This window comes from Notamacropus eugenii, chromosome 3 (genome assembly GCF_028372415.1).
Source record: "Notamacropus eugenii isolate mMacEug1 chromosome 3, mMacEug1.pri_v2, whole genome shotgun sequence".
In the NCBI taxonomy this organism is placed as follows: Eukaryota; Metazoa; Chordata; class Mammalia; order Diprotodontia; family Macropodidae; genus Notamacropus; species Notamacropus eugenii.
Genome location: NC_092874.1, coordinates 65,814,229 through 65,836,971, shown reverse-complemented (window position 1 = coordinate 65,836,971; position 22,743 = coordinate 65,814,229). Strand labels below are relative to the sequence as shown.

General features: G+C 38.4%; 1 protein-coding gene and 1 long non-coding RNA gene across 2 annotated transcripts in view; one reads left to right on the top strand and one right to left on the bottom strand.

The window, feature by feature from the left end:
* Positions 1-116: 116 nt before the first annotated feature.
* Positions 117-22,743, top strand: part of ENKUR (enkurin, TRPC channel interacting protein) — a 28,488-nt gene continuing 5,861 nt past the window's right edge. The window contains exons 1-4 of the mRNA XM_072651752.1: positions 117-233; positions 12,188-12,357; positions 13,728-13,954; positions 18,661-18,807. Coding sequence (XP_072507853.1) covers positions 157-233; positions 12,188-12,357; positions 13,728-13,954; positions 18,661-18,807 — 621 coding nt within the window. The 5' untranslated portion in view covers positions 117-156. The remainder of the gene's footprint in view (positions 234-12,187; positions 12,358-13,727; positions 13,955-18,660; positions 18,808-22,743) is intronic.
* Positions 15,014-22,078, bottom strand: LOC140532818 (uncharacterized). The gene is made up of 2 exons (XR_011976677.1): positions 20,951-22,078; positions 15,014-20,876 (listed from the first exon to the last, which is right to left on the bottom strand). It is a non-coding gene; the product is annotated as an uncharacterized lncRNA (long non-coding RNA).

Genomic DNA, 22,743 nt, shown 5'->3' with positions numbered 1-22,743 from the left:
TGGAGGGGAGCAGGGTGCCGGAGAGGACCCGAGGGAAGGCGGAGGGGGCGCGGAGGGGGCGAGGAGCGGGACGGGGCAGAACCCGTCGGGCGTCCAGAGGCGTTCGGAAAGGAACGGGGGCAGCAGAGGGCAGGGGGTGAGGGGCCATCGGTGGCCATGGACTCCCTGTGCCCTCCCGAGAGCATTTACAACCTCATCCCCTCCGACGCCAAGAGCCCGCCCAAGCCCTCTAGGTACGTGGGTAAGCCGAGGTCCGCGGGGCACGGGAGAGGGGAGAGCCGCCGGATCGAGGCCCGGCCCTGAGCGGCCCTTGTACCTCAGAGAGGTGTATATAGTGTTTATATGTGTGTGTGTGTGTATATGGATACATGCGTATGTGCGTGAATATGTGTGGGTATCGTGTGTATATATGTTCATATATGTGCATATGTCCTTAAAATGAGAGGCCCTTGTACCTCAGAGAGGTGTATATAGTGTTTATATGTGTGTGTGTGTGTATATGGATACATATGTAAGTGCGTGAATATGTGTGGGTATCGTGTGTATATATGTTCATATATGTGCATATGTCCTTAAAATGAGAGGCCCTTGTACCTCAGAGAGGTGTGTATAGTGTTTATATGTGTGTGTGTGTATATGGATACATGCGTATGTGCGTGAATATGTGTGGGTATCGTGTATATATATGTACATATATGTACAAGTGTATATACCTATAGAGAGACTTGTCTCTGTGATACTATAGTCTGTGGAGGCTCACAGGTAGCAGCCCCTATACTACGGAAGAAAGTGTGTATGTGTATATATATATATATATACGCACACATACATATACATATATACACACATATACATACACACATACATATATACACACATTTGTGTGTATGTATGTGCACATATATACATATATACACATTCATACACACACATATATATTGTGTGCACCTGTATATATATATGTATACATGTAATATATACGTATGTATGTCTCAGTGATGTTACATTCGTTTGACAGGTAGCAGCATTTAGACCACTTAACATAGTGCGGTTTTACAGAGTAAACCGTTCCCAATGCTGAAATGCCCATTTTCAGGGGCATAAGCTTCAGCCTTCAAGTTAGTATGGTGGGGTAAGCTGCTTTTTTAACTTTATCATCATTAACTATGCTACATACATAGAATCATTTACATCCTTTTTGTAGGAGTATATTCAGGAAGAGGTTGAAAAATCAAATTTTGACTTTCCCTGGTAAAAAAGAAACTTGAAATTGAATTTCGGGACTCATTCGTCGGTGCATAACTGGCTCACTGTATAAGGGGATGATGAATAATGCTTGACTTTTTCCAAAAATATTGCAAAAGGGAAAGTTCTTCATCCGTAATTTGAGTTGAAATGCTTGAAGTAGATGATATGTAATCAGTAGCTGAGGTTTTTGCTAAACTTGAGTGCTTGTTCTTTGTAAATGGCAAAATAGATGTCTTCAGCTTCTCTTCTACTGTAGGGGCTGCCTAACAGTTATTCACTTCACTGGGAAGAGAAAAAAGATGGCAATCAGAGGAGTCTTTTGCTTTGTTCCAGTTTTTTCTGAAGTTTGGTCTTTTTCACCCTAAATGGGGGCCTTAAAGACTAAGCTGAATAACTAATCTTTAGTCATTGTGTAATTCTGGAAAGATTTAACTGAAATGTGTGTGGCTTTCCAGACTCCTTGTCTTTTTTAAAAAATAACTCTTAATCATGCCTTTTGTATGTACCTATCATTTCACACTCCCCTTCTTGATTGAAACTTCCCTTGTGACTAAGCAAAAATACACAATACAGGGACTACATCTAACTATGTATAATAACTGTGCTATATAAGCTTTAAGTCTCTCTGCCATTGAAGGGGAAGGGAGGAGAAGGCATATTTCATCCTGATAACTTTTTAAATTTTAATTTATTAAATTGAGCAGAACCAGAAAGTTGGACTACTATGCCCCAGCCTACAATATGGTCTATTGTAAGTTCTTTGTTGGTATCTTCTAGTAACTTCCATTCTAGGCTTCAAAGCCCTGGAGATAGTTTCAGTGGCAGCTCTAATTATGAATATCCTAAAAAGCATAATCACTATGACATAGCATCATTTCTTTGATGGCATGGTCTTCTTTGGCAATGAAGGACACACACATACACACACATACACACACACACACACACACACACACACACTTCTACAGAATGGTTGAGAAATGTAGAGTATTCTGGTTAGAATCGGATTTTTTTATCTGGTCATTTAGGTCACTTCCTCTCCCATTACAGATAAAGAAACTTAGACAAAGTCCATGAATTTTCCCAAGGTCATATAGTTAGTGGCAGAGCCAGGATTAGAACTCAAATCTCTTAATTCTAGTATTTTTACTATGTTACATTGCCAGAATAATGGATTACTAGAGGTTAGCATTACCATAAAAATAAGTTAATCTTTGACTCAGAAGAGACTTGAGTCTAGAATCTTAGTGTATTGTACATATGGGAGATTAAGATGAATGTGTTCTGGTTTCAAGACAGTCTAGAAATTGAGTTTTAAAAAAATAAGTCTCTCTGTATACAGCATTATTATTTTTCATAAAAAGAAAGCCTAGCAAATGAGTGCTTAGTTAACTTTTCAATATGTTTGAAGTCTGGATAAATTGAATTTTATAATACTTTAATTTTTTTTTTAATTCTCATTTTCTTTCTTCCAGTGGTCATCAAGTCATAGGATAAGATTAACCTCTTTAATTCAACTTAAGTACTTATTAGGCACCTACTACTTAATTAACTAATATAGAGTACTTATAATAAGGAAGATAATATACTGGATGCTATTCAGCACTTAAAGAAGTATAAATATGGTCATTGCCATCTATGACTTTAAAATCTATGTTAGAGGACATATGCATGAACACTATAGTATAAAATGACGTAGAGACCATAATTCCAATAATTGGGGAAGAAGAGGGTAGAAATTTTCCTGAGATGGGATGAACTAATATAAGGGCAGTTCCTGTGAGTGTCTCTCATGATATCCTTCCCTAGTTGAAAATGTGGGCTAAATAATAATACGGTTGTGTGGATTCAACAGAGAATGTTGAGTAATTAATTAAAACCAACGTGGAGGAAACTCTCTAGGGAGTTGAATGTTAATGGGTTCTGTTCTTAACCCTTCCCTGATGAATTTTCTTATCAGTTCCTTGGAAGAAGTCATGGATGACATTTATCATACCTCCATCCCTGATGTCAGAAATACATTTCAGAACTGGGAGTAAGAGCCAGTGCTGGCAGCCAGACTCTTTAAAAACCAGCATTCCATTTGCCATTCATGATTTAGGCACTTCTTTATTAACAGAGAATCATAGATTAAGAGCTGAAAGGGATCACATCTAATCCAACTTCATTTTATACTGGAAACTGAGGCCCAGAGAGGTCAGGTTACTTGCCTAAGGCCACAGAGATAGTAAGTGACAGAGCTACAATTTAATCTACTTGGTTTTTCACTAAGTACTATGCTTCCTGTGGTTAATTTTATAAGCTCTTGCTGCTAATGTGTCACTCCATATGATTTCTCATAATAGTGATTTATCCAGTCTCAGGTACCTAGTCTCACTCATTACCTTGGATTCAAGATGTTTTCCCTCTGCAACTCAGTTCCACATTGTCTTTGAGACACTTTGTTCTTTGGGACCTCAATTCAATTTTCAACAGACTTGCCCTATAGTCTTAGATTTTTCCTGCTTCTTGATCTTTAATGAAAAATGTATTTCCCATAAGGACACCCAAAACTGATATAAGTAAGATGTCAGGTACCAACTCATCATTCCTTTGGCACCCTGTGATATCACACCTCCCACTCTTCTCCACTGGTGGCTATTCCTATCACAAGGACAGAAGTAGGGATACTTGCTTCCCTCCTTCACTTCTAGTTCATCCCTCTGTCAATATCCCCCAATAACATTTCCTCATTCGAAATCCTTTTTTTCCCGTGTTTATTTCTATCATCTGTGGACTTGTTCTGGAATTTAGCACTTTTTGGTCACTGATTTGTGCTCCTCTGGGCTTCCCTTATAAAGATTATGAGAAGAGAGTCTACAGTTGATGCTGGGCCAAGAGAAGCTGTGACTCATGGGCATGGTGCTGAGCAGACCAGGTTTGGTAAGATGCTTCCACATGCCCCTTAGAGACAATATCCAAACTCTATGAACAATTGCCTTGACTTCTCTCTGAGAGAGGAAAGAAAGTGACCAGTTCTGTGCTGCAATATGCAATGTCCTGAACCACCTGTTTGCTCCCTTCTTCCCCACTTTTTCCCTTGATAACTATTGTGTAGTTGCTGCCTAGATACAGCTACTTCACTCATTGACCTAAGAGGAGGAAATAATAAACATCAGATATAGAGATGTGCCCACACCTGACATAGGTGCATGAGATAAAGTGGTCCTGCTTCACTTTCAACCTCTAAGAAGGAAAAACATGAAGAAATGGGTGGATTGAAAGTTTTGGATGCTCATTCAGTTCAGAGCAGCAGCTCCTCAGTCTGGTTCTTCCAGTTCCAGGACCAACTGGAAGCCTTATCATCATCACACAGTATGAATTCCTGAGTTGCCATGACTGGAAACTAGGTCTCCAAAGTTTCTATATGGCCACTTGGACTCAAAATAATTGGTGGAATATATATACAAGCTCACAGGACTCCTCCACCCCACCTCCCACCATTGGCCAGTTCACTGTATTACATAAAGTCTTTCTCGTGGGTACAAGAAAAAAATCACCTTCACGAATATAAGATTTGTGGCTGGCATAATAAGATAGCAGAAAAAGAACTGAGAGTTTTAGTGGACTAAAAGTTCACTATAACATTTAACATTGTGAGATGGCAGCAAAAAAATTAAAGCAACCTCAGTCTGTACTAAAAGGGGCATAACTTCCAGGCATAGGGAGGTGATAGTCCCACTGTAAGTTCTGCTCTCATCAGACCTCTTCTGAAGTATTGCGTCCAGTTCTGGGCATCATAGTCTAAAAAAGTCATGGATAAGCTGGAGAGTATGCAAAGAAAAGAAGACTTGGGGAGAACATGATAGCTGTCTTCAGGTATTTGAAGATGTCAACTTGTTGAGTTTGGCCTTAGAAAGCGGAGCACTGGGTGGAAATTGAAAAAAAAAAACCCAATTTGGACGTGATATTAGGAAAGTTTTCCCAACAATTAGAAATATCCAAAAGTAGAACGATCTGTCTGTGGAGGCGATGGGTTCCCCCTACTTGAGGGTTCTCAAGTGGAGGCCAGATAACCACTTGTCAGGTGCATTATCATGGGGATTCCTTTGGTATATGGGTCAGACCAGATAGCTACTGCATTCCTTTCCAGCTCTCCAATTCTGTGATTCCTACATGCATTGCTCTGGACGCTGCCTCTAACATTAACTTTTTAGGTTTCCCTATCACATTGTTGACTCACATCGAGCTTGAAGGCCACTGAAATCACCAGGTGTTTTCCAGGTGACCTTGATGTTGAACAAACTTGCCCTAAGTATAAGATTTTATAAACATTTATCCCTCTTATATTTCATCTTATTTAATTCAGCCCACCATGTGAGGTTCAAGGTCTTTTTGTATCAACATTTTATGTTTTTTTTTTCATGTTACTTGAGCCTCCTAGCCCTGTGTCACCTGCAAATTCAATAAGTAATCCATTTAATACCTTCATCCAAGTCTCATGAGAATGTCGAACAGCATAGGGCCAAAGATCTCTAGGTTGCTCCACCAGAAACCTGCTTTTTAAATTATTTCATTCTCCAGACTGTCAGTTTCACACCTTTTTGAAAGGTTTGAAGGGGCAAGTACTATGTGATGGTGAGCAAGTCACTTAACTCCTTGGAGTTTTGGTTTCTTTTGTGAGATGGAAGTATGACCCACTCAGAGCTGTTGTATAGAAAATTCTTTGTAAGATTTGAATTGACATTATTTTCTAACTCCCCAACTCTATACCCAGGCCCTACACTTAGAGCAGTTTACCCAGCTACTTATCTAAATAGAGCACCCACCCTGAATTCAGGAAGACTCATCTTCCTGAGTTCAAATCTGGCCTCAGACACTTACTAGCTCTGTGACCCTGGGCAAGTCACCTCACCCTATTTGCCTCAGTTTCCTCCTCTGTAAAACAAACTGGAGAAGGAAAATGGGAAACCACTAGAGTATTTTTGCCAAGAAAACCCCCAATGGGGTCATGAAGAGCTGAACATGACTGAAACAACTGGACAACAAGAAGTCCTCTTCCCTCATCCCTAACATTTCTCATTATAGTTATTTTTGAGTCATTCCTTCCTGTCTCAAAAGAAGAGATATTCTTACTCCTTGCTAGACCTAATCCCTACCTGTATCCTTAAGTATTTTCCCTTCTACTTCATCCAGGACCATGCTCAAGGAGTCATCTTTTCAGTCATTCATCTTTAGTCTTACCTACTTCACTGACTCCTTCCCAATTTCCTGAAAACCCACTCAGCATTCCTTACTAATAAAAAAACCTTGCTTTGGCTCTTCTACCCCCATCCAGTTGCCATCCTATCCCACAACACTCTAGGTGATGTAGTAGAGTGATTCCTACACCTGAAGTGAGGAAATTCTGAATTCAACCTCAAACACTCACTAGCTTTGGGCAAATCATTTAATTTCTGTCTACCTTGGTTTCCTTTATCTGTTTAAAGAAGCCCCATGTCTGCTCTAAATTCTCTTTCTCATGAACATCTCCTGTGATATCAACTGCCAGTTTTTATGCAGTGCACCACAGCAGCATCTAGGTGGCAGGGTGGATAGAGTGCTGAGAAGACCTGAGTTCAAATCCAACCTCAAACACTAGCTATGCTACTGGACAAATCACCTAACCTCTATTTGCTTCAGTTTTGTAGAACAGAGGTAATACTAGCACCCCTTGCTTCCAGAGCATATAATAGGTGCTGTATAAATATTGACTTATTATTTTTGTCACCAATCTAGATCTTTTCTCTAGGCTCTGGACCCATGTTTCCAGCTTCTTACATGTATGTCCATTTAGATATTTCTCTTTTTCCTATAACTCATCATGTCCAAACCAGATCCGTGATCTTCCCTGTAAATCTCCTCGTTCTGCTCTCTTTGGCATCATTATTCACCTGTTTCTCCCACATTTGTCATCATGGGGTGGTGTTTGATCCTTCTCTCTCCCTCATTTCCTTGGTCCAGTCAGTTAAATCCTATGTGTTCCACAGTCTGTCTACCATCCCATTGCCATTGTCACCATGCTAGTCTGAACCTTTGAAGGTTACTGCCCACACGGACACATGCAATAGACTCCTTTCAGATCTCCTTACCTCTGCCCTCTTCCCCTGATCATTTAGTCACTCGAGCTTTTTTTAAATCTTGCTATGTGCAGGGCACTATGCTAAGTGCTAGAGATACAAAGAAAGGCAAAACCAGCCCTGCCCTCCTAATAGGGGGGACGCCATGTAGAGAGAGTCAGAGGGGAGTTGTACTTAGAAACCGTGTAAATAAAAGACATGGAGTAGATGGAAGGCAATCTGAGGGCCACTGGTTACCAGAAAGGGCAAGAGAGGAAGGTGGACCTCTATGGAGTTTTGAAGCAAGTGAGAGACTGAGGTGAGAGGACAAAGCATTGCAGGTACAGACAGCCCAGAGAAGGGAGGAAGAAGAGTACATGTTGAACTGCAGGAGGTCAGCAGTGCTGAATCAGACTTAATAGGGGGAGTAGACCAGAAGGCTGGGAGGGTAGAAAGGGGCCAGAGTAGAAAGCTCTTTAATTGCTTAACAGAGGGTTAATATTTGATTCTAGAGGTAATAATAGGGATCTGAGAAGCAACATGGTCACATCCACACTTCAGAAAAACATCCTTGGCAGCCTAGTAGTAGGTGGAAGTAGGACGAAACTTGGGGCAGAACCACTAACCAGACTTGTCAGTGGCTAATAGGTATCTTTTTTTTTTTTTTTAACTATTTTACTATCTCCCTGTTTACCTTGAATTTTAACTCCTTATTAGTCGTGTTTGTCCTTTCAAGTCTAAAAATAATTCTCCTTGGCAGCAAAAAAAAAAAGAAAAAAAATTTTAAATTAAAAAAGCCTAGTAATTCTTCCTTTTCTCCGGTATCAGCATTATCCCAACACTAATCCCAAATAGCAGTCTCTTTTTCAAGCCTCTTCTTTTCCCCAAAATAGCTGTTTTAAAATTACCATGATTTTTGTAATTCTTAGCATTCTTTACTAGCTTTAGCTCATTCTAAGGCTTAGTACTCCTGGTGCTATCAGGATCATTCCAAACTTGGTCATTCATTCTTTTTACCTGTCCTCCCTTGCTTATGAGTCAAGAGAAGTATGTGTCTTTCTAAAGCAAAGGTGATCAATAAAATACTTGTACATTCACATTATTCCCTTTAGACAACTAGGCTTTTTTCCTTCTAGTAACATTATTTGTCTTTGTAACTTCAAAATGTCATTTCTGAGAGCCATCCATCTCTCCTAGATTGACTTTCCCTGTAGAATTTTAGGCTATGAAATCCTACCTCCCTTTTCCTTGCATCCTTTGAAGTTTACCTTCCAAAAATCTAGGACACAAGTTAGACTTGTCCCTGGCTTTCCTCTTTCGTCTTGTATTAATTCTCAGTGGAGTGGTAGTCATTTACCCCCAAGATTTCCATCATTTTTACTTCAGCAACAAGTGCTGGTGAGAATCAGAAAATGATCTTATCCTCCCATATTTTAAATTATATTTACAAAATATTACAAAATTATAATCACAAAAATTTATCAACAAAACACTCTGCAATTGAGCAAAAAGCAGAGAAATAGATCAATGGAATTGAGTCATAGACACAAGACATCTAACCAAATGTAAACAAAAGATTAATTTTTGACCAACCTATAAAAACAAAACCTGGGGAAAGAATTCGTTATCTGACAAATTTTGCCATAGATTTAGATCCACTTTTTACATGGTACGTGTTCCAACAAATTCCAGTTGTATAATAGACTTAAACACTTTTTTAAAACTATAAAAAAGATGGTATAATATTTAGCTCAGTTACAGATAAGAAATGACTTTTCCCTAGAAGAAATATTTAGAAGGAATTGTTAGGACCTAACTATATGAAAATATGTTCCAAAATAATGTAATTAAAAATAAAATAAGAGATTGGGGAAAATTATAACAAATTTTACAAAAACCTTATATCCAAAATATATAAGGAACTATTTAAAGTTTTAAAAGGAATCTCCCAAAATTTGTGATATATAAATGATCAAATGACATGAACGGTTTTCACAAGAGGCAACATATTGTCAATAATCACTTGAAAAAATATTCAACCTCAATAATCACAGAAATATAAATTTAAATTGTGTTCAGCCTCATTCTTATCAAATTGGCACACACAGAATATTTTAAAGAAAAGAAACTCAATATTGGTTTGTTGTAGAGAGCAATCTAACAGTATTCAGTAAAAATTACAAAATAATCGTACTCTCTGAGGAATTTGAAAATGTTTTGCCATAAAATATTTTTTTTATAAAGTCTGTCTTTTCAAATGTTTTCATAATAGCAATATTTGTAATTGCAGATAATTGGAAGCAACCTAAGTGTACAAAAATAAGGAGATGGTTAAATTGTGGTACATTAATGTAACAAAACTAATGCAATTAAGAACAGGCATCATGAATATTTAAAGATCTGTAAAGCCCTTTAGGAAATACTGCCAGGAGAAAAGAAATGAGAGAGCAGAGCCCATGCTTATTTCAACCGTAGGTGAGGGAAAGTAATAATGAATGAACAAAAAAAAATCTTAATAGAGATTTAAGAGTGACTAAAAGAGTTATGACATTTTATGCATTGGAATTAGTTACATGTAAATAATTACAGTTGAAATTAAGTTGTATTGATTCAATATTAAATTTATAATTTTTTTAAAATTGTCAGCTGCTCTTTTTTCATTAGGGATAACATTCCAATTATCTAGTTATCTAGATATCCAATTCCAGTGATCTAGATGTCTAGATAACTCAAGATCTCTCATCACTATTTTATCATTTTTCTCTTCCAGACTTGTAATCTGTTTCCAAAACACATCATTTATTTTGTCTTTCTGTCTGAGTGTTATGTAATAAACTCCAGGGGCGATATTGCTTCAGTTTCTGTATCTAAATCTTCACCCAAATGCCTGTTACCGTTCTTCCCCTGTCTGGCTCCTGAATTTCATCTCAGGAGTATATCTTCTTAGCAGTTTGCTGCTCTGTTTATTTATCTCCTCCACCCCTTCCATCTCCAACACACACACACACACACACACACACACACACACACATCTTTATTCCAGTGAAAGGTTGCAGTTTACTGAATCTCGATGAGATCTATGAAGTGAAATTTTCTTTCTTGAGTTAAATAACTTGTTAGCTTTGTTTTCAGTCATCTCATCACTTCTATGATGGCATGATCTTCTTCAGCGTGAAGGACAAACACAATCCTGTGAGTAGATGCAGCTGGCTGAATGGGGACCCAGCTAGCTGGGTAACTCAACTCCTCCTCTCCTGTCTGCCTCCCCCTCCCCTTCCTTCTCCTCTCCAAAGGAAGATAAATTTGGATGGCCAAAAGATACCCAGTTGACTTCGGTTTTACTGTCTCCCTTCCCTCTCCTGTCCTGTCCTCTGCCAAATCTGAAGGGCCCAAAGTCTCCCAGTGCATCCTGGGTCATCTCCAGTCATCCTGATGAATATCTGGTCACTGGATCCAGATGGCTGTGGAGGAGAAGTGAGGCTGGTGACCTGCACAGCCATCCCTCACTCAAAACAAAGTCAAGTGCAAGTCATGTCATCATTTCTCTGATGGCATGGTCTTCTTCGGCAGCAAAGGACAAAAACAACTCTAGTTAATCTAATTTGTTAGCAGTTGTGGGTAAGCCTCCAAAGCTGTGGATATCATCACTAGTTCCTTTCTTAGATGTCTCCTGAAAATTCTAGGTACCCTCTACTGCTTTTTTCCTACATTTTAGCTACTCTCTGTGGTATCTAGTTTAATGTGTGTGTGTGTGTGTGTGTGTGTGTGTGTGTGTGTGTGTGTGTAGGCAGTTATCTCTTTCAAGTCTTTCCCTTTCAGTTTAAAACACTTTTTATTAGATTTTCATCACTTAGAAGGATACATTTTTACTTACCTTTGTTGAGTTTAAGAGTTATAACACTCCTATATTATAAGCCATGGTCCAGGTCATCGCCGATTGGAAAAATCCGAGGAACCATCATAAAGAAAACGCCATATGAATATTTCCATAGCTACTTATTTGTCTGTCGTTGTTTTTTAATAATACACTTTGAATCATATGCTTCAGACCTGAGGTGACAAGACAGGCCATTTCTTGCGATTGTACTGTTTCTAACTTTTTATTCCCTGCTGAATCCACAAATTGTTTAGAATTTGAAATATTTTGTTTCTTTCCATGTTAAAAATTTGGTTATTTTATCAGAATAATTCATTTGAAAATATTTGACCATTTCAGTAATACTGTATATTTGTAAAGTTAATAATACTAAAATCCCATGAACATTGATGCACAGCATTTAAACCAAATATGAATAGCCAGATTTAAAAATCTTTTACAAAGACTAATTGTAGAAGGGCAAATGAGGCTTTTAAGATTTACAAAAAAATTGACCTCAGTATAACTTTCAGGAATAATACATATTGTAAATCCTAAGATATAGTTTTCAGGGCAGTAGTATAACTAGGAAAAGGAAATGTAGCCCAGTCCTAATGGAGGAGTAGAGTAGTGGTTCGATAGGAGTCTCTTTCCTGCTAAAGAGGTTCCCAAATTGCACTTTTGTAGAATAGTGTCCAGGTATCACTGTGTCCAAGGCATGGTTGTGTTAAAGTACCTTAATGCCTAGCTTATTAAGTTCACTAGTGTATATACCCAATTCTGACCTGAACTCTGACCTGAACTATTAGCAGATTTCTCTACCCTTGAAACAGGTGGCTGCCCTGGACACTAAAACCTCATTGTGTTTTGGTGATTGGGTAAAGTTTGATGGCAACTCCTTTACATAAACACAGAACATTTAATTTGCTGAAAATCAGTGCATTTTCACCGTTAGAAATTATTTAAATAAAGAATGCTGAATAATTAGACTTCTTTTTAATTCAAGGTACGTATCAATATTTAAGGAAACTGTGAAAAATGAGTTTCAAAAAGGTAAAGCTGCATGGAAAACTATGGGGCCAGCAAAAGTTGATGTGCCTACCCCAAAAGACTTTATGCAGAAACGTCTAAAGCCACCCAAGCCGCCACCACCACCACCACCACCACCACCACTCAGTAAGTATGACACCCTTTTCATGTATTAAATGTTAAAAGTGTAAAGCAAATATTGTTTAATATATTAAAATGTTGATGACTATTATGTATGTGTTAGATGTGTAAGAGGTTGACTTTTCACTTAAAAATTAAACATAAAATTGAAAACTTACTTTGGTAGGTGAAGGAAGATAGTAGGTAAAGGAGAATGTGTGATTAGCAGAAGAAACCACAGTAGATGTTATATGTGTGTTTTTTTCAGTATTACCTGTTTAATAGTCATTAATAAATACTTGTTTTAAACCACTTTATTGCTTAAAAAAAAAGACATGGGCAGAGAGATTGTTTCACAGGTCCTGGGGATTAGTGATGGGATTTGAACCCAGTACTCTCACTACTGACCCCTACTGCACCTAACAGTGCGCACTAATACATGTTTGTGAAATTAAATCACCTGGAGGCTAAGTTTATCAGGGCTGACTGCTAAAGGAAGTACCAAGTAAAAATAAGATATAAAACATGAGTAATGGAACTTTCAAGGAATGGCTCGAGAATTGGTGTGTGAAGGGATCAATCAGCCAGAAGGTGCTTGGGAAGGTCACTGAGATATACCAAATTACAACCTTGCAAATCTGCTTGGAGACAGCCTTTAGAATACGTATCAATTATATGGAAAGTATATGTTTATGTGTATGTGTGTTTATATGAGGACATTTTTAAAGAATATCTGTCATTTTAAAAATTAATAAAGTGGTTTGGGCTTATTAAAGGTTTAACAACAATTTAATTTATTTGTGGACTTTTATGACCCTTTACCTCTGACATAGCAAATATTAAATTAAAAAAAACCACATTCTATCCATAATCCTGAAAAAAATTTATTTTCTTAAGGAGCTTAAACAGGGGAATGTGAAGTTTTATATATCTCAGTTTATATAGCTAATGATTATATAGCACTTAAAAGTTTGCCTGCCACTTTGTATGTATCTCATTTGATCCTCGTAACATCCTTAAGTTAGGTGCTGTTATTATCCTCATCTTACAGATCAGGAAGCTAAGCCCAAGAGAGATTCAATGATATGTCCAAGATCACAAGGCTAATAAGTGTTTGAGGCAGCCTTCACATTTAAGTCTTTCTGAGTCCACTGCTCTCTCTACTAGAACTTAGTTACCAGTTATTAGACATATGACAAAAACCTTTTTTGCTTTATCTGAAGATAATACCGCATATGATTTATATTTAAATTTGATTCATGGATTTATTATGGTATATTTAATTTTATTATATATCATAAAAATTTTCATTTCTAGTTTGTTGCCCTTAAAATACTTGAAAATCTTTTTATTAATAGTTTTCTATCTGTAATACCGACAAGGAATTTTATGTTTAGGTGACAAAAAACCCGATAAGACTGGAGCAAAAAAGCCTCCTGTGCCACTGAGAACTGATCATCCAATTATGGGAATTCAGAGTGGAAAAAACTTTATAAACACAAATGCAGCCGATGTCATCATGGGGGTGGCCAAGAAGCCTAAACCCATTTATGTTGATACAAGGACTGGAGAGAGACATGGCCTGGAACTTTCAGGACTTGTTCCAAAATACATCAACAAAAAGGTAGTCTTGTGACAAATGGTGTTAAAGGCTTAAGACCCATGAACATTTTAAATTAGCGTTAATAATTATTTCGTGTATTAACACATATTATACTTTGAGGGTTATAGCAGAGAAAGAGCTGGACATGGGAGTTGGGAAAACATAGGTTCAGCTACTCCCTGACCCATACTGGCCTCAAGCAGTAGTCCCAAAGACAAGCGAGTAGCAGGATAGCTGCTGATTTTCATTGATTGAAGGAATTGATTCACTAAGATTTCTTTATAACAATGAAATCCCAATGCAAAAGAAAAAGTTCTATCAAAGGACCTTCTGCCTAGTCACTGCCTGCCTTCCATTGTAGCTGAATTTAGCCCAAATGTATGATGAATCGATTTATCATTGGGAACTATAATTGAATTTCCAGATTTACTTGAGTAAATGAAAGTCATAATTGTTTGGTATCTTTCCAATTATACGAATTATTAAATAGTTCTAATTAGCCTTCTCTTAGACTATGGCTATTATAAATATTCAAAGACAAACCTATGAGAAAAATTTTTTAAACTAATTTATTAATCATTTTGCAAGAATTTAGGAACAAAATAATGGAAATATGTGGTATGCAACTCTAGAACCACTTGACCTATAAGTGTGAAAGTCATGCAAGGGGGAATAAAGAATTAACATTATTTAATAGGACAATTTGTTTGTTTTTGCAGAGAAAGGGGACAAAAACTCTGAGAATATCTGATAAAATTTCTATTGTCTCTAGACACTGAAAAATAGTGTGCCTTTATCCCAAAAATAATTTTCATGACCGAGTTTTGTAAGAGAAGAATTAAAATGCATAGGTGGACAGATTTTAAGGTTATATGGCCTGCTTTCCTTAGGAAAAAAAAAAATTAAACCATCTGTGCTTTTGTCACTGGTCCCATCCATCTATACTTTCGAAATTCACAAGTAATTTTTCAAGTTTATGTTGTTAAATATAAGAACACACTACAGAAGTATAGTTTAGAGCATTGTAACAATAACATGCAAAATTAAAGTAGCAACGCAAGTAAACAGGAAGGCCAGAAGTTATTGTCAGAATTTATTTCTAACTCTCAAAGGTCTTTCTACCTAATGATTTTATCAGAAGTTTCTAGATAGTAACACAGAATGTATATTGAAGACTTTACTCTTAAAGTGCATACATGAATACATAAGGACATGCAAGTGATTATGGACCTTTTTACAAAGTCATAGTGTCCAAGAATAATAGTCCGAAAGCTCAAAGCTGTATTCTAAGGATACCAAATACTATGTTTATCTAAAGTTTGTACTTAAAAAGCAAACTGCATATTCTGCAGGTAGCCAAAATATACAAAATCATTAGCATGCATGTTGAAAGTTACCCCTTCAGTCTGATAACTTGACAAGATGGAGTCCAGTAATATACCAACAGAGTCAAGAACAACATGTCTTTGGGAGACAGAAAAAACAGAACGGAGCATCAAGATGGAATGCACCATAGACACCACAGTCAGTGTCTCGATGGGGAGGCAGGGAGGATCATCTATTATATTAAACATGAATTGACAAGGTTGACCTTTTGATAATTATAAAAAAGCATTTCGCTTAGTTCAGCAAAATGTTGCCCTAAAGGACTTTCTTTCAACAGGGTATTTTTATTAAGCTAAGATACCTTACAAAGTATAACTGTAGAAATAATTAACTTGGTTTGAAATAAAGTTAGTCATCTTTTTTATTGTTATGTGAGACATGAAATGGAGAAATATGGTTACTAAAAGTGCTTATCTTTTTAGTTGAGGAAATAATATAAAAATTCCAAATAGAAGAACAGTGCCATATACATATAAGTAGTGTATGTCTGTGTTTATAGTATGTGTGCACACATAGATACATATACAGATAAGTAGGTGAGTGACACAGTGTGTGTCTGTGTGTGGTATATGTGTGTATATATGTATACATATACAAGTAAGTAGGTAAGGGGCACAGTGTGTGTCTGCATGTAGTTTATGTGTGTATATATACAGATACAAGTAAGTAGGTAAGGGGCACTGTGTGTGTCTGTGTGTAGTGTATGTGTGTGTATATATATATACACACAGAGAGAAAAGAAAGAAGGAAAGGAAAGAACAAAGAAGAGAGGCAGCAAGGTAGCTGTAGCATCAATGTGATATGCATAGCAACGTCTGTGGATATACATGCATATTTCCAGAGTAAATTCTCAGAATAAAAACTTTCTCTCAAAAATGAAAATAAAACATTTATTCATATACTAGAAAGCCAATTCCACCATGCTGATAAGGAGGTTCGTACAAATTACCAGTAGATGGAGGACTACCATCCCCAAGCCTTCCCTCTGTTAGGCCTGCCCACAAACAAGCTCCCCTAGGCAAAATTCCACCCTCTCTCATTCAAGCTAGCTGCTCTACCTCAGCTCTGCCTGTCTTTCTCCCAACTCCGCCTCAGTCTCAGCTCCCCTTGTTCTACCTGTTCCAAAAGCTTCTCCCACCATGTGACTCTAGCTGTGGGCTGGGCCAAAGCTCAGAGCGGGTCACATGGGTCTATTAAAGCAGGAAGACCTTCAAATTCCCTTACCATTACAGTAGCACAGCAGCTAGACCACTAAGCCTAGGGTTGGGAAGACCTGAGTTCATATCTGGCCTTAAACATTTACTATCTGTGACCCTGGGCAAGTCACTTAATCTCTGACTCAGTTTTCTCAGCTGTCAAATGAAATAATAATAGCACCTATCTCCAAGAGTTATTATGAAGATCAAATGGGATAAATTTTCGTAAATAGCTTACTTGGCACATAGCACAGTAGGCACTTAATAAATGCTCATGTATATATATCAGGCTGACTAATTAATATCAACTGATAGTCATGGAAGACGCATACTGTTAGGGACTCACGAATTATAGCAGTAGAGAGATAGCCCAACGGTCCTCTGGGTCCCCTAGCATTCAGAGAGAAGTAGTAACAGCCTTCCCCCACTGCAGTGCAAGTTGAAGGGTGAGGTGGGAGAGTAGTTCCAGAGCATGTACTATATTTGATCAGCAAATGAGATTGGTCAGTCATGTAGCCAGAGCAAGATATAATAATAGATGGCGATTCTGAGGGCTGCTTTGATATCCACAGAATATTAAAATGCCTAGGAAAAGATATTAGATTATTATTATAGTATTACAGACTTTTGGGAAAGCATGGAGAAGAGCTGCACAGGATGAGAATTCATATATTGTTTGTAATCTGTACTATTGGACAAAGAGTGCCCACATGGGTGATATCAAGGGTAATTGGCATATTGATTTTTTGATCAAGTTCTAGGATTCATTCAGTCCATCAGCACTGAAACATTGTTAAATGCAAAACAACTTCATTTGGGTAGAACTTGTGTGAAGAAGCAGTCAGTTAATAAACTTTGATTAAGTGCCTTCTGTGCACCAGGCTGTGTGGGCTAAGTGCTAGGGATGGAAAGATAGGAAAAAGACAACTTTGTGCAAACTCTCATTAATAGGAAGTTTTTGCTTACATCAAGCCTAAGATTGTGTCTTTCTAACTTCCACCTATTACTCTTAAGGTTGCCTAATGAGGCCAAACAGAATAAATCTGATTCCTCTAAAAGATGACATCCTCTCAGATATTTGAGGATAGCTATCAGCCACCTCCAGTCAAGTCTTTTTGACTTGAAGCTAACGATCCCTGATTCCTTCTCAGTTTCCTATGCCTTTCAAATCAAAGATTCTGTCCTGGACCCTCTCTGAATGAGTAAGTTAATCAGTAAATAAATCCCTACTATGTGCCAGCACCGTGTTAAGCAGTGGGGATACAAAAAGGGACAAATGACAGTCTCTGCCCTCCCAGGACTTACAATCTCCTGGAGGGGAAAACACATAAGTCAATGTGTACAGATATAGCAGGGGGAGCTGTGGGAGTATACGTATAGCAGGATTGTCTAGAAGCAGAGAGGTCCCATCTTTGTTCAGCAGCACGTCTAGCAGGAGTGAAGACATAGAATGTGGGAGTGATCCAAGGCTGAAACTTGGCTGCGTATGATCAGTAACATAAGGGAGCTAAGGACAGTGTAGAGTTGAATTAGTTCACCAAGGAGTCAAGATGGGGAAAAGAGAAGAAAAGCAAGGGGTCAGAATATCAGAGGTATGGATGAAGGGTAGAGTTTTGTAAGGGAAGGGAAGGGGAGAGGTGAAAAAGTCAATAGGTTATGATGGGATAAGGGGATTTCAGAATTCTTGAACATAAAAGTGGTGCATTTGTGGGTGATGGCATGATCAAAAGAAAGCTCAGCCTATTAGGTAAGCTAAATGTCCATGCATAATCCAGGCCTTGGCCAATCAGGTAATAGTAAGGAAGAGCTGGGAACAGAGAATGATCAGAGTAGTCATTTCTGCACTTAAAGACTGGAATCCAAGGGTGCCAGGGAGGGGAAATGATTTCATCAAGAGAGAACATTTGAACAACAGCTCAAACCAGACGGGAACAATTAAGTCTTTAAGATATTCCATGGCAAACAAATTCAACAATGTCTTCATTTTCTTCTCAGTCATTTGTAGAGTCATAGGACTTAGAAATAGAACACCTTCCTTTTGCAGATGACAAGACCAAGGATCTTGATAGCGTACTGACAAAGGGGAAACAAACTGAAATATGCATATAGTGATCATCTCAAATATTTTTCTCAAAATCCTTTCAGGATTATGGCACTATTCCTGAATACATATGTAAGCGAAATGAGGAAGTTAAAAAAGTACAAGAAGAATATGATAACTATGTGAAGGCGAACCTGAGGAAAGCAGCCATGAAACGTCTCTCTGATGAGGAGAGGGATGCAGTCCTTCAAGTGAGTACTGGGAAGCACAGATTCATTCCACACTCCAAAAACATTCCTGAAACATTCTGGTCCTCCCAATTTCATTTTTGAAAGCAGGAAAATATGCATTGGAAACAGTGACAACTCTAGAAAACCCTTTTAGAGGAAGCCCCTCTAAACCCCTTTTTAGAGGGGATAAGAATAGATATTTGTTTATTGAGTCAAGTTCTCAGCTTCAATTTATTCCTTCTAGGTGTGTCCTGAAGAATTATAGTAAGCATATGTTGCCCTACAAATTTATCTTTTTGCTTTCACTCTTTTATTTTTGCAAAGGATACCATCCTAGGGTTTGCAATTTCTCACTAGATGGAGCTCTATAATAGATGTACAGTATCATGATAGCTGCACCTAAACAAAACTGTAATATGGAAATGAACTTCAAGCTTTTCAAACAACCTAATCCTTAGTTTCACATTATTCCTCTTGTCATGGAATCCCACAGATTTAAAGATTTATCTATAAGAGAACTTTTCAAAAGAAAGACTTATATGAGGCAAATTTAAGTTAAGCATTTGGACCTAGAATTATATAGCATCTTTAGAGAGCCTAATGGCATATTTTTTGTGTTTTTTTTTTAAACTTGTGGGTAGCCCCTTTATTTATTCCTAATTTATTTTACAAGTGCATTAAAATATACTGGTGTAAGCCTATACATGTATATCATGATCATACATCAACAATGATTTTTTTATTTGGATGCATATAATCTGTAGCACCTGGTCCTTTATACTGAGTATGTAAAGAGATACAATCCCTTTCTGCAGAGGCTATTAGATGGTAACAAGCCATATAAATAACAAGATTAATAATATCACAAAGTAACACATGCTCATCATAAATGAGTAATACAGTCAGTAGGTAGTACAGTGGTTCAATGGTGTGTATAAGCATGAGGGCTAGCATAGGGAAAGCCTTCATGGACCATGCGGGACTTAGTTGTTCCTTGAAACAAGGTAAGAGCTTAGATAAGAGGAAGAGGGTATTCTAAATGGATGGAATGGAATGAGGAAAAACAAAAACACAGGCCAGAATATCCCTGGCATATTCAGAGAACAGTAAATAGACCAATTTGGATGGAGGGGAATATCAGGGAAGCTCTGGGATGTAATGGGAAGGACTCAGTGGAATCAGTGGACCTGGCTTCAGTTTTCCGTTTTACCAGCTGTATGATATTTGGCAGGTTACTTCAGTCCAGCAAGTCTAGTTTCTTCATTGGTAAAATGGGGTTAATAATAATATATGACTTTGTCGAGGGGGATTTTGTGAGGACCAAGTGAGGTCATGCACATAAAGCATTTTGCAAATCTTAAAACAAAGCATGAGCATTGACTGTAGCCATATTGGAGACTGATGGAAGGTGAGGTTAATAGGGGCAAGCAACCCTGTGAAGGAGCTTGAATCCTGTTTGGAGTTTGTACTTGATTGACATAGGGCATAGACAATGACAGCCTCAGACGAATCCCCATAAAGCCTTATTTTAAGCAATAAATTGTTTAACAGGGAATGAAATGCAAGGAGGAGGTTTTAAAGTCCAGATAGACTTCACATTCTGATGGGGGAGAAGACACATATAGAAGGTTTCAGTTGTAAGTCAAATGGAGAAATCCCAAAGTCCTTAGTGTGCAGCAACAAAGTCATTTCCACTGATAAAGATGGTATCGGTTTCTGATGTTGAACCACTTGACAATGCCAAAGACTCTGGGGGTCACAACCTTCCTTTCTGGGTCTTTAGTACCAGTAACTGGAGTAGTAGCCAGGCTGCATCTGCACAGTTTCCTCCCCAGGATAATGGCTGAGGGCCCTGGGCTGGAAACAATGCTTCTCCCAAGGTTCTTGGACTCAGGATCCTGGGTTAAATCTGTCAGGGTCTGAGGGGGGAAATGGTAGTCATGGTGATAGTGGTGGTTTGACTTGTCTGAGCCATGCTGTCTCCTGTCTTTCTCTCAGAGTTCCTTGATACTCCAACTAGGCTAGCTTGGGGGAGGGAGGTTGATTGGCCATTCCTCCACAGGAGCTGCCTTCCTGAATGATGGGCTGGGCTGGAAGTAGAATCCATGGTTAAAGTGGTGGGGGAACAAGCCAAGGTTGCCAATCCCATGGCTCTTGTACCTACCTGTCTGATGGTGGTGGAACTTGTTTCTGGTGGTAATAAGAAAAGTGGGCCCACCTTCTACAGAAATTTCTCCCATCAATAACAACTGCGAGGGCTAGGCTGGAAATAGCTCTGGTGGTTTGTGGGGCACTGCTTTTCCCCAGGCTCTTAGTCTCAGGATTCTGGGCTGTCAGGGTCTGAGGAGAGATGATGGTCAAGGTGATGGTGTGTTTTGACTTGCTTGGCCCATAATGCCTCCTGTCTCTCTCTCAGGATTCCTTGCTGCTCCAGCAAGACTGGTGTGCCTACCCTGTGTGTGGCAGTTAATTACAAAACATGAATAATGCATACTTATAGGCCAATTGTCTAAGTGTTTTGCTTAGGATTAATTTTACCACGTTTTTCCTGTGGCATTTTATGTTATTACCAGTCATAACTTTTTAGATCTTTGTTCCAGTGTTGACAAGGTATCATTCAGTCAAAAACATTTTAAGTGCTTGCTCTGTGCCAGATGATGTAATAAGCAATGTAATATGCAAAGATGACATAATAACGCAAAAAAAGGAAAAAGCAGTCCTTACTCCCAAGGAGCAAAGATTCTAATGGAGGAGGCGATATGTAAATTTCTTGATATATATAAGGTACATATGCAAGTATGTAAAGGTAATATGAAACAGTCCTGGAGAGACTGGGAAAAGCCTCCTTTGAGCTGAGCCTTGAAGAAAGACAGAGGAAATAAGAGACTATGACAATGAGGGAAGGGCCAGGAGATGGGGGTGATGTCATGTTCTAGGAACCACAAGTAGGCCAAGGTAGCTGGATGATAGCGTATGTGGATGGGAATGAGGTATTAAAAAGGATAAGAAAGGATGGGAAGGGGCCAAGTGGTGAAGAGCATCAAAGACCAAACACAACAGTTTATGTTTGATCTTGAAAGTAACAGCCAATCACTGGAGCTCATTGAGCAGGGGTGACATGGACAGACCCATGCTTTAGAAAAGTCACCATGGCAGTTGATTGGAGGGTGGATTGAAGTGGGGGAAGAGGAGAACAATCAGAAAGTCACTTAGTGGTTCATGCTAGAGAGAGTGAGGGCCTGATCTAGTATCTTGGCTGTATGTATGAAAATAGATAGATAGATAGATAGATAGATAGATAGATAGATAGATAGATAGATAGATATAGATGTACTTGAGAAATGCTGCGAAGGTAGAAATAACACAATTTGATAATAGGTTAAATATTTTGGATTAGTGAGAATGAGAAGTTGGGGATGACACCAATGCTGTAGACCCAGGTATTCTGAGAATGGTGGTTCCCTTAACAATGATAGGAAAGTTCTGAAGAGACAAAGGTTTGGGGGAGATAGTGAGCTCTGGTTTGGATGTGTTGAGTTTGAGATGCCTTTGGGACGTCAGTTTGAGACATCCATGAATCATTTGGAGATGCTTTACTGTAGCTCAGCAGAGAGGGTAGTGCTACGTATACAGATCTGGGAGTCATCTGCATACAAATGATCATGGAAGCATGGAAACTAATGAGACCAGCAAGAGAAACAGTATAGAGCAAAAAGAGAAGTGGGTCCAGGACACAGCCTTGGAGAAGACCCACAGTTAGAAGGTGAAATGGACAAAGGACCAGCAAAGGAGACTGAGAAATGTTTGGACAGATAAGGGGAAAGCCAGGAGAGAACAATGTCGCTGAAATCTAGAGAGGAAGCAGGGGATCTATGTGACACATGCTGCAGAGGGGCCAAAAGGATCAGAATGAAGAAAAAAGCATTGGTAATTTTGGAGTGAGCAGTTTCAGTTGAA